Source organism: Bos taurus, chromosome 7 (assembly GCF_002263795.3).
Source record: "Bos taurus isolate L1 Dominette 01449 registration number 42190680 breed Hereford chromosome 7, ARS-UCD2.0, whole genome shotgun sequence".
NCBI classification, from domain to species: domain Eukaryota; kingdom Metazoa; phylum Chordata; class Mammalia; order Artiodactyla; family Bovidae; genus Bos; species Bos taurus.
In genome coordinates this window covers 107968295-107986221 of record NC_037334.1, presented here as the reverse complement: position 1 = coordinate 107986221, position 17927 = coordinate 107968295, and the positions used below count along the sequence as shown (strand labels likewise).

Sequence of the window (17927 nt, the reverse complement as noted above, 5' to 3'; positions counted from 1 at the left end):
AATTGAAGAATAAGATAAAATAATCCTTGGGTCCATAGAGCACTGAAACAACACAAAATGCCTTTAGCATTAACAGCACATTTAATCAGTCAATAACTCAATTAGATAAGAAAGGATTTGTCTTCTAATTCACTTCTCAAAGTACAGTTTCCATTGCACAGTGGTCCCTTCAGGACACTCTGAAAAAGGATTGAGAAAGGATGGGACCAGTATTTCCAGAGAGAGAGCATTCTGTGCTATAGTTCTCTTGGCCATTTGATACAGAAAGTTCAGCAAAGTCCTGCAGTCAAATCAGGAAGTGCCCTAACCTGGCAGGTCCAAAACCACAGAACTCGTTTCTCCTTGGAGCGTGTTTCGAGGACACCGAACTCTCGACTTTCTGCCCCCTCACTGGGCACTCCTCCTCAGTTTATGCCGACTCCTCCTTGTCCGGACCTAACTTGCAGCGCCCCAGAGAGCAGCCCTTGCTTCCCTTTTCTTCTCTGCCTCCTTCACTTGGTGACCTTCTATGGTCAAATAGTTTTAAACACCATTTGATGCCTGCAACTCTCAAATGTATATCTCCAGTCCAAAACATGCTCTGGAACTACCAAATTTCCACACTGGTTGGGTGTTTCTTTTATTTTTCTCTCTTTTTTGGAAAGACAAACAGAACCCTTGCTCTTCCTCATCAAGGCCACTCTGTGCAGTCCTACCCCACACTGGAAACAAACACTGTTCCTCTAGAGCTCCTCCTCAAACCTGAAAACTGTTCTTGAATCTTCTCTCTCATACCCCGGACTAAACCCACAGGAAATCTCATGGGCTTCCCTGGTGGCTCAGCTGGTAAAACTGTCTGCTTGCAATGCAGGAGGCCCGGGTTTGATCCCTGGGTCGGGAAGATCCCCTGGAGAAATGGCAACCCACTCCAGTATTCTTGCCTGGGAAATTCCATGGACAGAGGAGCCTGGTGGGCTATAATATAGTCCATGGGGTCGCAAAGAGTCAGACACGAGTGAGCAACTTCACTTTCACTTTCAGTCATCAAACCACACTCAGAAACGAATCACCTCTCACGGCCTCCCATGACACCACCCTCAGTGTGTCATCATCTATCTCCCGGGTGTGGCAAAAGCCCTGTTCTTCCAACCTTATCACCTTTAAGTATATTATCGACACAGCGATCACTGAAATCACAAGTCACAGTATGTCCATCTTCTGTTATAACCTCCTCATCCAGCGGCTTCCCTTTCATTCAGAGAAAACGCATGACCCTTCATTATGCTGGAGAAGGCAATGGCACCCACTCCAGTGCTCTTGCCTAGAGAATCCCAGGGATAGGGGAGCCTGGTGGGCTGCCATCCATGGGGTCGCACAGAGTCGGACACGACTGAGCGACTTAGCAGCAGCAGCATCTTCATTATGCTCCCGGGACCTGAGACCTGCTCTCATCGCTTCTCACTCTCATTCCCTCTCCTCTTACCTTGCCCCTGCTCAGAGCTCCTCACTATACCCTGGACAGTCCAGATAGGTCCCTGCCTTTGTCTTTGACATAAACACATCCTCTGACTAGAATGTTCTTCTCCTGGAAATTAAGCAGTTTAGTCTAGATAGGTCCCTGCCTTTGTCTTTGACATAAACACATCCTCTGACTAGAATGTTCTTCTCCTGGAAATTAAGCAGTTTACTAGCTTCCCAGTTCAAGGTTTGGTTCAAATGTCACTTTCTTGTGTAAAAAATTGATCACTGGATGCCTTTGAACGCTAAGCAGGACTATGAGGTATTTTATTTTATCTACTATTTTTATTTTATGCAGTAGGAATATATTGTATTTATTTAATAACACTCACACATTTGTAGTTATTAAAGCAGCATATGTTGTTTTCAGAAATCTTGAAAATTAAGAAAAATAATAGAAAAAAATTTCCACCAAGCAGAGATTCTGTGATGACTATTTACCTATTATTTCATTTTTTTCATTAAAAAGAACATTGTTAATATTAAAATGTCACTTTCTCAAAGGTGCTTATCTTTATTTCCATTTAAAATTGTATCCCAAAAAACAAAATTGTATCTCAACCTCTGAGCCACTGGGCCCCCGACCCCCCACCCTGCTTTGTCTTTATGCCCTGGCATTTAGCATCTTCCAATATGATATATAGACTTCTCCGGTGGCTCAGATGGTAAAGCGTGTGTCTACAATTCGGAAGACTCGGGTTTAATCCCTGGATAGGGAAGATCCCCTGGAGAAGGAAATGGCAACCCACTCCAGTACTATTGCCTGGAAAATCCCATGGACGGAGGAGCCTGGTACTCCATGGGGTCACAAAGAGTCGGACACGACTGAGCATTCATTCAATTACAATTACAATATAATATACAGTTTATTTATTAAGTGCCACTCACCACAGAATGTAACTCCTAAGAGTCTTCATTAGTTTTATGCACTGATATATTACAAGCATATAAAAATATCTTTGACACATAGTAGGTGATCAATAAATACTGCTTTAAATGTATAAATGAAACACACGTGTCCACAAATAATAGGTAATTACTGTGCAGTGTTGTTTTTGTTGTCTGTTAGTTGCTCAGTCGTGTAGATTCTTTGTGACTCCATGGACTGCAGCCTGCAAGTCTCCTCTGTCCACGAAATTCTCTAGGCAAGAATACTGTAGTGGGTAGCTATTTCTTTTTCCAGGAATAGAACTCATGTCTCCTGCTTTGCAGGCAGAGTCTCTACTGTCTGAGCTACTAAAGAAGCCCTTACTTTTCAATACTTAATATTTATCATTTCCTCCTTGGTATTTTGGCCAAAATTAGACTTAGGTGAAAAAGACAACATTAGAGGATCAGCTTCCCTGGTGACTCAGACGGCAAAGAATCTGCCCGCAATGAAGGGGAATCGGGTTCAACCCCTGGCTCGGGAAGATCCCCTAGAAGAGGGAATGGCTACCCACTCCAGTGTTCTTGCCTGGAAAATTACATGCACAGAGGAGCGGGGTCACGAAGAGGTAGACACAACTGAGCGACTTTCATTCTTGCTATCCTGGCAAAGATGTTTATATTACTTGCCTACACAATTCTTTAGATCTGTTTATTCTCATAAAATTACAAAGTTGAAATAAATGTCAATACATCTAACAGCCTAACGAGACTTCTAACCATGATTATCTGAATCACCTTGGAATTTTTTAAGAATATACAATCCATGGCCCATCTCAGCAGTACAGTTCCTTAAGGACGCTCTTTCACAGAAGCAATCACCACTGAGGAGTCTGTATTTTGGTTAACATTGCCATTAATTAGGAAATGTAGAATAGTTAATAGTTTATTAGCTCAGCTAATAAAGAATCCACCTGCAATGTAGGAGACCCCGGTTCAATTCCTGGGTTGGGAAGATCCTCTGGAGAAGGGACAGGCTATTCACTCCAATATTCTTGGGCTTCCCTGGTGACTCAGATGGTAAAGAATCAACCTGCAATGCGGGAGACCTGGGTTTGATCCCTGGGTTGAGAAGATTCCCTGGAGGAGGGCATGGCAACCCACTCTGGTTTTCTTGTCTGCAGAATCCCATTGACAGAGGAGCCTGGCAGGTTACAGTCCATGGGGTCACAAACAGTCAGACACAACTGAGAGACTAAGTACAGCACAGAATAGTTAATAACTTGCTCTTAAATAATATTTAGGCCAAGCTTTACTATTTTTCACTATATTACGGTTTAATTTTTAGTTCTTCCAATTCTTCCAATACTCAACTAAATTTCCCTTATTGAAATACAAAGATATCATTTGTAAAGATAGAATTTATAAACAGGAAAAACCAATGGGCCTGCTTACCTGAATTTCAAGCATTTTGGTAAAATTACTCATAATGCTTAAACAGACATTTGGGGAAAAACGATTTATAGTTTTAATATTTTGGCTTTTTGAATAAAATGAAAAGTTATATTCTAATTATTACTGAAAGGCTGAATTATGCAAAGATTTCATTGGTATATGTGGGAATATTACTTAGTTGTAAGAACTACTAACTGAAAATAGTTTTTACTTGTTTATAAAACATACTGTAGAATCTCATCAATTGGCATCAATTGGTGGAATGTCCTGTTTGATATATAAAATGTTACTTTATTACCTTAAACTACACACAGCATTTCTTTGTAAATTCCTTAAAGACTTACTAAAGGCATTACTTCAGTGAATAGATAAGATGTATAGAAACACACAGCATTTCAGCTATTTAAAATAAATTGAATAAAATGAGACACCTGATATCACTTTCTAAACGTTCATAAGATATTATCATCATTTAATAAATGGGTACAGGAGAAGGTCTGAAAGTACCAGAAAGCAGTTTAGTCTCTTAAACTGTACTATGTTGTATTTCAGTTGGGTCCAATTCTTTGCGACCCTATGGACCATTGCCAGTCAGGCTCCTCTGTCCAAGGGATTCTCCAGGCAAGGACACTGGAGTGGGTTTCCATGCCCCCTTCTAGGGGACCTTCCCAACCCAGGGATCAAACCAGATCTCTTGTTTCTCCTGTACTGGCAGGAGGGTTTTTACCACTAATGCCACTTGGGATCACAGTATTATATATACTCTTTAAAACACTATTTATTCATTTATTGAAAAACCTCTTCTTCAATGATTATCAAAGATAAAACTCTAAAGGATTATGAGTTCTTAATGAAATACTTAATGAACTATTATATTTTAAATTGCAAACTCTATATTCTAGTTGTAGTTATAAAATGGGGATACGTTACCATTTAGTGACAATCTACCACTAAATCAGGCTATGAAGGAACCACTTCCACAGCCACATGGGGACAAGGAAATATTATAAACCATACTCAGAGAATAAAAGCTTTACTAAGGTTTGAAAGCCAAGCAAAAGAATGACCTTCAGAAGTTTCTCTGGAAAAAAAAAAAAAAGACATATACCAGATAGTTACCAAAAATCATGAAATAAGAAAATTAACCTAGTAGGGGCCTTGATCTATATAATAAGATCCTTATTATCTGGCAGGACAATAAGGAGAGCAAAGAATTATACTTCACAATGTATTGCATAGATCACTATGGCTCAATTAATTTAAAAATTGCAATAATCACAATAACTTAAACACTTCATATTCATATCCAGATTTATCTGGAATTGGAAATTTCAAATGCAATCTTTTTTCCTATGGAGACATTTCCTATGAATTCATTTAACAGCTAAATGGTACTATTTAGAATAACATGAACTAAAAATTATTCAAATACTTCTATAGCATCATTAACTGTAACAGTTCTACTCATGGACTGCATCCAGTTACTCAGTTACTCACAGAGAAAACCAAGGACACAGCTCAGTCCTTTTCAGCCCTGGCACTGTTAATATGTGAGGCTGAGTATTTTTTTGTTGGGAATAAGAAGAGAGGGGCTGTGATGGGCATTGTGTGATATTTAGCAGCATCACTGGCCTCTATCAACTAGATACCAAAAGCATCCACCAGCTGGGAAAATCAAACATGTCTGAAGATATTTCCAAATGACCGGTGGGTGTCAAAATTGTCCGTTGATAGAAACAATCAACGTAAGAGGAAAGAAGGAGGAAAGGAAGGGGAAGAGAGAAAAAGTACTTACACTAAGCATTCTTAAACAGTTAATAAATCTATATAAAATAAAGTTGAATTACTAGTTGCTAGATTTAAATGTGTTTATTGTAGTTAAAAGATATTTATAAGAAAAAATCTTTATAAGCAAAATCAATGTTTTGTATTGTGAAAACAGCAAAAACATCATCAATCTCAGATAAACTTCTACTGTTCTTAATAAGAAAAAATCAATAAATATCTTTTTCTTATTTCTACCTTAAGAATAACACCCTACCTTCCTGCTGTATCCCAGGAATAAAAACAATTGCAGTCTTTGTTTTCAGATTTAAAGGCAAGAGAAGAGCTTTTTCCTCTGACTCTACAGGTGGTTTCTGAAAGTGTTCTCCAGGTGACCTGAGGTGACCGACAAGTTTATTTTGCATTTACACACAAGTTTAATAGGACCTGCATATTAACAAGAGTAATAACTTGTTATAGCAACCAAAAATAATTTTTGTATTCACTTATTACCTGTATACAACTCTTTCAACTTTCTCATCTGTTTACGCTTTGGCTTACCATAGATGTAACGGATCGTGCGTCTTCTTCATAATTGACTACTGGAGGTGGCTCTTTCCCATCATTTTCTTGCACTTTTTGCTCCAGCAATTCTTTCTGTGCTGTAAACTTTGCCTCGGTGCATCTCAGCTGCTGGACTGACTGTTTCAGCTCTTCAAGTGTCTGTTTTTGGCTTAGCAGAAGTACAATACTAAAAGAGAACACATTTAATATAAATTATTTCAACTACTCTAAGAAATAAAGACTGTGAAGGAAATCATATCCTGTATATGTGTAGATTATGTTCCTTTCTTCATTTTCCTCTTTATAAGAGTCTTTCAGAACTATAAGAATTAGGAAACTAAACGGATTTTGAGTCATCACAGTAGTTGTTAAACATTAGCATTTACAAAATTAAAGGAAGTTTTTGGAAGCAAAAACCAAATTCAAAATGCTTTCAAATTATTACGATCCATGGCACTCATTTTATTTTACAGTAAACTGTCCACCTCACAAAGTACAGATATGTCGGTCCAGAAATGCAGAGCCTAAAATGAATTAACATGACTGAAGCAGAATCTTAATTTATTTTAAATCTCAAACGGAATATAGCTAAAATCAGATCTCTGCCTAGAGAATAAATCAAATCAAGGTGACAGCTGGAAGCAAGCTGTGTGCCTATTGTGAGGATCGTGTGCTTAGAGCTAGGGCAAGTTTTCTGACAAGGACTACCGAATACGTGTAAGCCCTCAAATCTTCCAATATACACCAGTAGAAAGATAGTAGACCTCTTCATTCCTCCTTTAGAGTTTTACCCTTCAAGGCTGTCCCTAATAGGAATTTCAAATTAATTTGCCCATCTTAAAGCCACAAGAAAACAGGTAGCAGCGGTGAGAAACATCTTGAAGATGCTGTCATATTTAGTATATTAGTATCTGAAAGAACTGTGCCACGCACTGTTGAAAGCAAGTTAATAATAGATTACAGACAGTTTGGAAAAAGACAGTCTCTTTAGCAAATGCTTCTGGGAAAGCTGGACAGTGCATGTAAATCGATGAAGTTACAACACGCTCACCACACACAAAATAAACTTAAAATGGCCTAAAGACTTAAATGTAAAACCACATGCTTAAAAATCATAGAAGCGATCATAGGCAACGTGGTCCTACTGCATAACATAGAGAACTATATTCAGTACTCTGACAAACCACCATGGTTTGTCAGAAGAGAGCATTTTTTTAAAGTATATTCGTGTATAACTAAAGCACTTTGCTGTATAGGAGAAGTTAATACAACACTGTAAATCAATTATACATCAATTTAAAAAAATTGATCAAATACATGAGAAGATAAGCCACAGACTAGGAGAAAAGATATACAAATGACATATCTGATAAAGGACTGTTATCCAACATATACGAAGATCTCTTAAATATCAGTAATAAGAAAATAAGCAAACTTCTTTAAAAATGAGCCAAAGACCTTAACAGATACCTTACAGATATACAGATGACAAATAAGCATGTGAGAAAGTGCTTCACATTCTATACTATCAGGAAAATGGAAGCTGAAACAACAATGAGACAGTATTAGACGTTTACGAGGAAGGCCAAACCCCAGAACACTGCCACCGCCACCTGTTGGCGAGGCTGTGGCCTGGAATTACTGACGGGCACGCACAATGGGCAGCCACTCTGGAAGACAGGCTGGCAGTTCCCTGCAAACTAAGCATACTTTTACCATGGGATCCAGCAATCCTATTCCTTGGTATTTACCCAAAGGAGTTGAAAACTTACGCTCACATAAAAGCCCACACATGGATATTTACAGCAGCTTTATTCATAACTGTCAAAACTGGGAAGCAACCAATATGTCAGTCAGCAGAAGAAAGGATAACTGTACAAGAGAATACGTTTCAGAACTCAAAACAAGCCACTAGACCACTGAAGACATGGAGGACTCTTAAAAGTACATCATTAATCGAGAGAAGCCAGTCTGAAGGGCTGCATAACGCACGATTCCAACCACGTGACACTCTGTACCAGGCAAAACTATATAAAGAGACAGTAAAAGGACCACGGCCACCAACAGCTGGGGCTGGGGGATGCACTAATGTGTGGAGCACAGAATATCTTAGTAAAAAATGCCATATATGATGCCATAATGATGGGCATAGGTCATTATACACTAATTCAAACCCACAGAATGCACACCACCAAGAGTGAAGCCCAATGCAGACTACAGACTTAGAATGATACTGATGGGTCATTCCAGATTCGTCAGTTGTAACAAATCTGATGCTCTGGTGGGCAGTGCTGATAATGTGGGAGACTATGTATTGTGGGAGAAGTATATCGGAAATCTCTGTAACTTCCCCTCAGTTTTGCTGTGAAATTTAAACTCCTCAAAAAAAGTCTTAAATTTTAAAAATGATGTATCTGTACAGATTTAATAGAATGGCTCGGATAAAAAGTAATGACAAGATCAAATGCTGGTGAAGATGAGGCGAGATTATCACTAATACATTGCTAGTGGTAATGGCATGTGCATGCATGCTAAGCCGCTAAGCCGATTCAGTCGCATCTGACTCTTTGTGACCCTAGGGACTGTAGCCTGCCAGACTCCTCTGGCCATGGGGTTCTCCAGGCAAGAATACTGGAGTGGGTTGCTCCTTCAGGGGACCTTCCCGACCCATGGATCAAAGCTGTGTCTCTTATGTCTCCTGCATTGGCCTAGGGTTTAATGGGATCTTTCTGCATTAATTCTTCCAACTACATGAGTGACAGTTGCTCAGTCATATCCGACTTTCTGCAAACCTATGGACTATAGCCCACCAGGCTTCTCTGTCCGTGGGATTCTCTAGGCAAGAATACTGGAGTAGGTTGCCATTTCCTTCTCCAATGGTAATTATCTCCATTAAAAACTAATTTAAAAATATGTATCGCTGGGAGCTCCCTGCAAGTCTAGTGGTCAGGATTCAGCACTTTCACCGCGGCAGCCCAGGTTCAATCCCTGGCTGGAGAATTGACATGCCACAAGCTACACGATGCGAGCAAACAGAGAAAAGGAAGTTTCACTACTACTGGTGCTTCCTGTTGTACTGTGAGGATTTTATTATCTCATATACCTTGGGTTCTTAAGTAATCTCTTTTAAAACAGGCCTTTGAAAATTTTTTTTCAGGAGTTCTAAATATCTATTGCGTCATATAAGAAATCACTTTTGAACATTTTGAGACACTATCCTAACGCCAAGAATAGGAAATACATAAAATGGAATACTACGCAGCATGAAAAGAATGAAATGCTGCCATTTGCAGCAACACAGTCGGACCTAACGAGGATCATACTAAGGGAAACGAGTCAGAATGTAGACAGATACCACACGATGTCACCTACATATAGAATCTAAACAAGTCAGAATGTAGACAGATACCACACGATGTCACCTACATACAGAATCTAAACAAGTCAGAATGTAGACAGATACCACACAATGTCACCTACATACAGAATCTAAACAAGTCAGAATGTAGACAGATACCACACGATGTCACCTACATACAGAATCTAAAAAAGAAATGATAGAAACTAACTTATTTACAAAACAGAAAACGACTCACAGATGTAGAAAACAAACTTAATGATCACCAAAGAAAGGTGGCAGAGAGGGATAAATTAGGAGTTTGGGATTCAAATATATACACACTACTATAAATAAATTACATAATCAGCAAGGACCTACTGTATGGCACAGGGAACTCTACTCAATATTCTGTAATAACATACATAAGAAAATAATATGAAACGGAATGGATATATATACACAGATAAATGAATCATTTTGCTGTACACCTGAGATTAACACATTATAAATCAACTATATTTCAATATAAAATAAAAATTTAATAAATAAGTAAATAGATAAGCATCCTGGCTTTTAATTTAGTTGTTTTTAAGAACAATGAGATTTTGGGGAGGTAGATGCCCTATTATATAGCTCTAGTCCAAATGTTTTCTAGTTAATACATCTGATCAGCAAATTAAGGAGCAATATTACCTTCATCCAATTAAGTTCACTGAGCTCTACGTATAATGACCATTTCAAATACATTATCATCTTATTATTGTTTAATAATTACTTTTTAAAAAATATTGCTGTAATCACTATATAATTATTTTGCATGCTTACAATACCATTCAGCAAACGAGCTATACATATTTCAATAAGAAGTTAATTATAATAAATGCATGATTGTATAAAACAAGATGCACAGGAAGCTATAAGTAAATCTGAAACATGCAAGGGATCAGGATTTATGCATGTGCTATTTCCTCCCTATTTCTGACTACTCTTTCTACGAACTCTTCACCTGGTGAAGACTGATAGTGTTAGATGCTCAGTGGTGTCCAACTCTTCAGGATCCCATGGACTGTAGCCCACAAGGCTCCGCTGTCCATGGGATTGTCCAGGCAAGAATACTGGAGTGGGTAGCCATTTCCTTCTCCAGGGGATATTCCTGAGCCAGAAATCAAACCTAGGTCTCCCACAATGTGGGCAGATTCTTTACCATCTGAGCCACCAGGGAAGCCCTTCTGCCCTTAGGTCTCAGCAAAAATGTCATTTCCTAGAAGACCCCTGATGACCCACATTAAGCGAGTGCTCCTCCGTCATTCTTCTACCTGACCTTGTTCCATAGCCACTATCACACCTGTTACTATCTCATTTTGTGTTGGCCAACTCCACAAAAGCACAAACTTCATGAGCCACGTGCCCACGTGTGTCTTACGTTTCACTGCAGTCATAGCACCTAGTAGATATAACCGAAACATTGAGACAAAAATAAAAAACAGATACCTGAATTTGCAAACCAGAACAATACTCCAGATGGTTCAAGCATCACCTTCACTATAAGCTGGATGTGAATCTTCTCAAGTCTCTGAAAATTTCTGGCCCTCAGATACCACATAATTTGCAAGATTAGATGATCAAATTGATTTCTCTAGATTCCACATGGCTCTAAAAGTTATGCTTTTATAATGTGTAAAGTATTTTTAAGTACCAGGTGATAATGGTACATAACTATAGAAAACTGAATTATCATTCACTCTCTGGAGTCAAATCAAGCATTAAAATGAGTAGCAACATTACCAGTTCTTTATGCCAATGAGTCATAAGTGACATATGCCTGGTATATTTTCCCATAAACTATTTTCTAATACAGCAGTCAAGGATCATAAATCAGGAAAAAATGGATACTACTTCCAGTTGAATAAGCATGTTTTGAAGTAATAAGTAACGATATGTATAACAGAGTGACACTTTGTGTTGTGTTAAATTATACCACTTCAAAAAGTTGGTTTTATTTCTTTCACCTTATTTCTTAAAATAAAAATTTGCAATAGCTATATTTCAACTAAGACCTGCATTATTTATATAAGCCAAAAATCTGTGCTTCTTGGTGTGAATTTCATGTCACATAAAAACCATTCTTTAAGTTCATTTTTCATTTTATATAATTCATTTATAAGAATCAAAGGTATCAGATGATTTTTCATGTAGTTTTATTTTTTCACTGTATTATGTTTTGGAGAAACCTAAGCCAAATCTAAATTCAAAGGTTTTAACATTAGTCTCTCATATGTTATACTTTTCATAAGAACATGAGTGCTATTTATAATAAGTAAAAATTCACATAATTTCATTAATTTAGAGATCATTTAAGAAAGGCAAATATATAGGATATTTTTATTTTATTTATTTTTTTTAAACGACGCCTCGACCTGGAGACCCGCTGCTGCTACTGCCGTCTCAACCACCGATCCGCTACCCGGCGGCCAGGCGCCTAGAACCGCCGCCGCCTCCGAACACGCCACTATAGGATATTTTTAGTCTTGGGGGAAATGTAGTTTTGTTTCATTGTTTTATTACTTTTAACTAACATGATATTTGAAGCTAAAAAAGTTCTGGAGTAAAAATAAATCTTTGAAATTAGATGAAAATTGCTTTTAATCATATATTTAAATAAGTATCTGTAGACATATATACAGGGCTTTCCTGGTGGCTCAGTGGTAAAGAATCCGACTGCAATGCAGGAGAGGCAGGTTTGAGTCTTGGGTCTAAAAGATCCCCTGGAGAAGGAAATGGCAATCCACTCCAGTATTCTTGCCTGGAAATTTCCATGGATAGAGGAACCTGGCAGGTACAGTCCATGGGGGTCACAAAAGAGTCGGACACGACTTAGTGGCTAAACGGCAACAGATTTTATATATATATATATATATATATACACACACATACATATATATGTGTGTATATAGAGAGAGATGTTTAAGAAATATTCAGAAGATGAAATGCAAACATTTACCCTAGAATTCATTTCAGACTGTTTGTTTTGCAAATTATTTTAACATATAGTTCAAAGACAAACTTAAACCTACCAATGTCTAAATTAATGAGATTTCACAATGACTACTTAGTTATATAAATATACTTAACATTTTCAAAATTATGCCCTGAAGTTAACAATAAAAACTCCATGATAACAGAGTGCAAACAGAATTTGGGTTAAACCAGACTCATTTGCTGAATTGCCAGACACACTTATCCCTTCTAACTTACTCTCCTAAGAACACTACTAAAATCATGAGATCAAGCAATTGCTGTGATCAGACAGAAACTTCGGAGTCAAGAACTCATGAGTTTTCTATCCCTTCCTAGGTGTGATTTTAAGTTATCTAAATTCTCTAAGTCTTAAAGGTAAAATGCTCATAATTACACAGAGAGCATAGTAAAGATAACATTAAAGTGAATTAATATATATAAAATATCCAGCATAATATGTGGAAATGAGTAAGAACTCAAGAGGTGTTGATTCCCATATATCCATCATGCTTTAAGCCTCCTCTCCTCTCATCCCATTCTTATCTCCTGATAAATATAAACAGGTGGAGAAATGTGGATCACCCTGATTATGCAGATGAAGCGAGAACTGAAGATATAAGTCAAGAAAACATACCAAAAAAATCAAAGAACTTACAAATTCTAGGTTAAGATAACCCTTAAAGACTGTCTCCTTCAACAATATATAACCAGACATGCTGGTGAGAGGGTCCTACTGTATTTCTTTATATCTAACAAATTTTAAAACAAAAGTCATTTACAATGTGTACATTTACAAAACTATAAAAAGTAGAACTACTTAGTCATCTGTAGACATGTGCAGAGATTTAGTTGCAAATAAAGAAAAACAAAAGATAATTATATTTTTACTTTTATATGTGCATTGGTTGATAAAATTTATCTTTATAATCCAAAGAAAATCTAATCCTGATTCAATACTGAAAATTTTCAGATTTATTAAAGGAATATCCAGAGTAACTCATATTTTCCTGTTCTCACCTTTAAAAGGCTCAGCAATTTCAATATGACATATAATACCAAGTTGTAATAAGAGCCATAGTATTAAGTGGGAGTGGAGAAGGAAATGGCAACCCACTCTGGTACTCTTGCCTGGAAAATCCCATGGACAGAGGAGCCTGGTGGGCTACAGTCCACGGCATTGCAAAGAGTCAGACACAACTGAGCAACTTCACTTTCACTTTCCTTAAGTGGGAGAGGTAGGCTCCTACTAACCTGAGTTGCATACGAGAATAGGTGGTGCTGCCATTCACTGAAACTGAGAGGAAAAAAAAAACTAAAAGTGAACTAGGTTGGGCTGGTTGGATTGTATTTAGGGGGTTTTTAATTCAGTCTTAGATGTGAGAAATGCAGGGTACTACTAAGACATCCAAAGAGGCATGTCAAGTAAGCAATCGACTACATGGGCATGGAGTTCCCAGAGGACATCTGAGCTAGAGTAATAAGCATGAGTCATCTTCAGGGGGTCACCCAGGGACAGAGTGCAGGAAGGAGACTGCACAGCCTAGGACCATGCCATGGGTAACTCCAAAATACACTGGCCAAGTGGGGAAGAATGAGTTTACAAAGAAGGAGTGGTCAGAAAGGGAGAAGCAAGATCTGGTATCTTGGTTCGCAAAGGCCAAGGGAAAGGAAGTCAACAAAGATACTTTGAGGAGGTCAAATAAGATAGTTGCAAAATTTAGAAACATATATATTGTCATTGAGTATTGTGTTCTTGCCTGGAGAATCCCAGGAATGGGGGAGCCTGGTGGGCTGCCATCTATGGGGTCGCACAGAGCCGGACATGACTGAAGCGACTTAGCAGCAGCAGCAGCAGCTTTTACCTTGTACACTGGAAAGGCTGTATATAGTCACCCTGCTTATTTAACTTCTATGCAGAGTACATCGTGAGAACGCTGGGCTGGAGCAAGCACAAGCTAGAGTCAAGACTGCTGGGAGAAATACCAATACCCTTAGATATGCAGATGACACCATGCTTATGGCCAAAAGAGTAGAGGAACTATGCTTTCCTCTAAAAGAGGACGCTGAAAAAGCTGGCTTAAAAAACAGCATTCAAAAAATAAAGATCATGCCATCTGGTCCCATCACTTCATGGGAAATAGGTGGGGAAACAATGGAAACAGTGACAGACTTTATTTTCTTGGGCTACAAAATCACTGTAGATGGTGTCTGCAGTCATGAAATTAAAAGAGGCTTGCTCCTTGGAAGAAAAGCTATAACCAACCTGGACAGCATTACTTTGGCAACAAAGGTCCGTCTAGTCAAAGCTATGGTTTTTCCAGTAGTGCTGTATGGATGCAAGAGCTGGACCACACAGAGGGCTGGGTTTGGAAGGACTGATGCTTTTGAACCATGGTGCTAGAAAAGACTCTTGAGAGTCCCTTGGACAGCAAGGAGACCAAACCAGTCAATTCTAAAGGAAATCAGTCCTGAATATTCATTGGAAACACTGATACTGAACCTGAAACTCTAATACTTTGGCCACCTGATGCGAAGAACTGACTCACTAGAAAAGACTCTGATGCTAGGAAAGATTGAGGGCAGGAGGAGAAGGGGACGACAGATGAGATGGTTGGATGGCATTTCCGACTCAGTGGGCATGAGTTTGAGCAAGCTCTGGAAGTTGGTGATGGACAGGGAAGCCTGGCATGCTGCAGTCCATGGGATCGCAAAGAGTTGGACATCACTGAATGACTAAACAACAAAAAAGTCCTTGAGAATCTTACAGATACCTACTTCAGTAATGCTGGGGCAGAAACTAGGGATTCGTGGGTTAAGTACTAAGTAAGAGTCAAGGTACTGAGTGCACATTAGCACTCTCAGAACAAGTCTGACTAAGAAAACAGAAGGCAAAGCCAGTAACTGAGAGAGAATACTGAGATTAAAGAAGGGTTATCTAGGGTGGGCAGAGAGGTAGAGGTTACTTTTAGGAGTCGGGACTTACAAATGTTTAAAAAGTGAGCACAGGACACAGTTGAGAAGAAAAGGTAACCATAACATATAAAACAATGTAAAGTTTCAGGGAAAGTAAGAAATGATGAGATATAAAGCAGGGACAAGAAACAGGACAAGGAACCGACCCTTTATGAAAGTAAGGAAAGAGAATGAGTACAAATGTGGCGAATTTAGACATGTAATGGCAAAAAATGAGGCATTTGCCACCTGGTGATTTTCATTTTTTCTGTAATGTAGGAGACATCCGTTTGTCGACTCTGATTAGGCATATAACACGATCAGAGATTTGAGAGACTTGGAAAACATCTGAAAAGTTGCACAGAAAGTACGAGCAAGTAGTAGAGACCAGAGAAATGTCACACATACAATTTCCTTGGAAGTCTTGACAAATCAAGCCAATTGTAAAAGTACCAGAGCAAGAAATATATATGTTCTAGTCAGGGGTTAGAGAAACCACAGAAAAGTAATCCTCGTTGAAGATGCAAACAGTGACCAAAGTCAGACCAGAAATTTTAAATTTCAGATCAAAATGTAAACCTGAAAACAAGAGAAAACGTAAGTACTGAAATCAGTAAACACAAGAGCACAGCAAAACGGGTCAGAGGACCCATGAGCGTGCTGGCTGATTCAGACACCAAGACGAGAGGCAGTCGTACGGCGACAGCACGGCGAGTCTCAGGGTGCGTGAGGCAGACCACTCCTTTTTCATGTTCACTTGCTTCCTCCTGACACAGCAGAGGCCAGTTTCCTGATTACACTGGTCTAACACTCTTTTAGGGGCTTCCCTGGTGGCCCAAATGGTAAAAGACAAGGAATTCACAGAGAATATGCTGGACTTTGATTTGTGCTGTGCCAAGGCGCTTCAGTCATATCTGACTCTTTGTGACCCTATGGACAGGAGCCAGCCAGGTTGCTCTGTCCATGGGATTCTCCAGCCCAGAATACTGGAATGGGTCACCATTTAAGGCAGAGTAAAGACAGGTTTTAATGGGGCTTTTCAGAAAATAATTCAAACCACTAAAACACTGAGACAAATGATAGGTAACATTACACGGATAAAAACACAAAATCATTCCTCTATAGTCCTCGAAAGTAACTCAACCATACACAGTTTCATACTTTTATACATGAAATTTCAACTTTTGGAAATTTTATGTCTCTAATTCCATGTAAAATGAAGTATTTCTGTAAAATTACATCAATTAAACTTTCTTTCCTCAAATAACCGCTTTGGTACTCACTCAGACTTCTTTTCACAGGTCTTGGCAGCCTCCTCGATCCTCTTCTCTAGCTCCAGGACGGCTTCTTCCTTGTTCACAAGCATCTGCTGTGTCTGCATTAGTTCCTCTGCCAAAGTCCGCAACCTAGGAGGAGGTTTCCTCATTGTCAGTCAGCACACGAATCACGCTCACTTTACACAGACCAAAAAAGAACCACACACCTAAGGCCGCAAAGGCCAACACAGGAGCCACAGCACTTTAACTCAAATTAAATACGAGTAAAATTTCAACTCCTCAGTTGCATCAGCCACGTTTCAAGCTGAGCAGACACACACGGCTAACGGCTACCACTCTGGACAGAGAAAAGAACATTTCAATAATCACAGTGAGTTCTCTGGGCAGTCTGTTTTAAAGGGTTTTATTCATCAAACAGCAAAAGAGAAAAAGAAATAGGAAATGGAGAAAGAGAAAAGAACCAAAGAACCTGTGGTGGATTCATTTCAATATTTGGCAAAACTAATACGATATTGTAAAGTTTAAAAATAAAATAAAAGTTAAAAAAAATCATAAAATCAAAAAAATAAAAAATTAAAAAAAAGAAAAAAGTACCTGTAGTTCTCCCAGGAAGAGTGTATGGTGAAATAACCATGATTTTTGTTTCAGACTAACATGTATGTATATTCTAGCTTTACCATTTTTTATCTGAGATCCTATGAAACTTGCTTCAGCTCACTGACTCTATTTTCCTACTCATATTTTGGATACTGTAACACCTGCTTCAGTGCATTGTTTTGAAGATGAAATACACTTATGTGTAAATAATGAATGGTACTTGATAGGCATTTGAGTAAATAACATCTAGTATTATCTGCATATGTTATCTCATTTAATTCTCACAACAAGCTATGAGATATATATTGTTATCCTCAAAGACAGTAAGGCTCAGTCACACGGTAATTTAAATTAATATAAGCTATTTCTGTTTTCACATGTTGCAGTAATGTTTTGGAGGTACAGTCTATATAGATTTGAAATTAGTATGTATAAAATTAGTCTGTACCCATAGATCAGACATTTTTTGATTACATAAAATGCATCCAGCCCTGAATAGAAATATTTCTATCACAAAAACACACAACTAGAATCTAAAAAATAATACAAATGAACTTATTTTTCAATACAGAAACAGAGTGACAAGACACAGAAAA

At 38.3% G+C, this 17927-nt stretch overlaps 1 protein-coding gene across 3 annotated transcripts in view; it reads right to left on the bottom strand.

The window, feature by feature from the left end:
• FER (FER tyrosine kinase) overlaps positions 1 to 17927 on the bottom strand; it is a 457173-nt gene that overhangs the window by 298165 nt on the left and 141081 nt on the right. For all 3 annotated transcript variants that reach the window (XM_024994406.2, XM_024994405.2, NM_001191336.3), the window contains 2 exons: positions 16741 to 16863; positions 6145 to 6334 (listed from right to left, as the gene is read on the bottom strand). In XM_024994406.2, coding sequence (XP_024850174.1) covers positions 6145 to 6334; positions 16741 to 16863 — 313 coding nt within the window. The remainder of the gene's footprint in view (positions 1 to 6144; positions 6335 to 16740; positions 16864 to 17927) is intronic.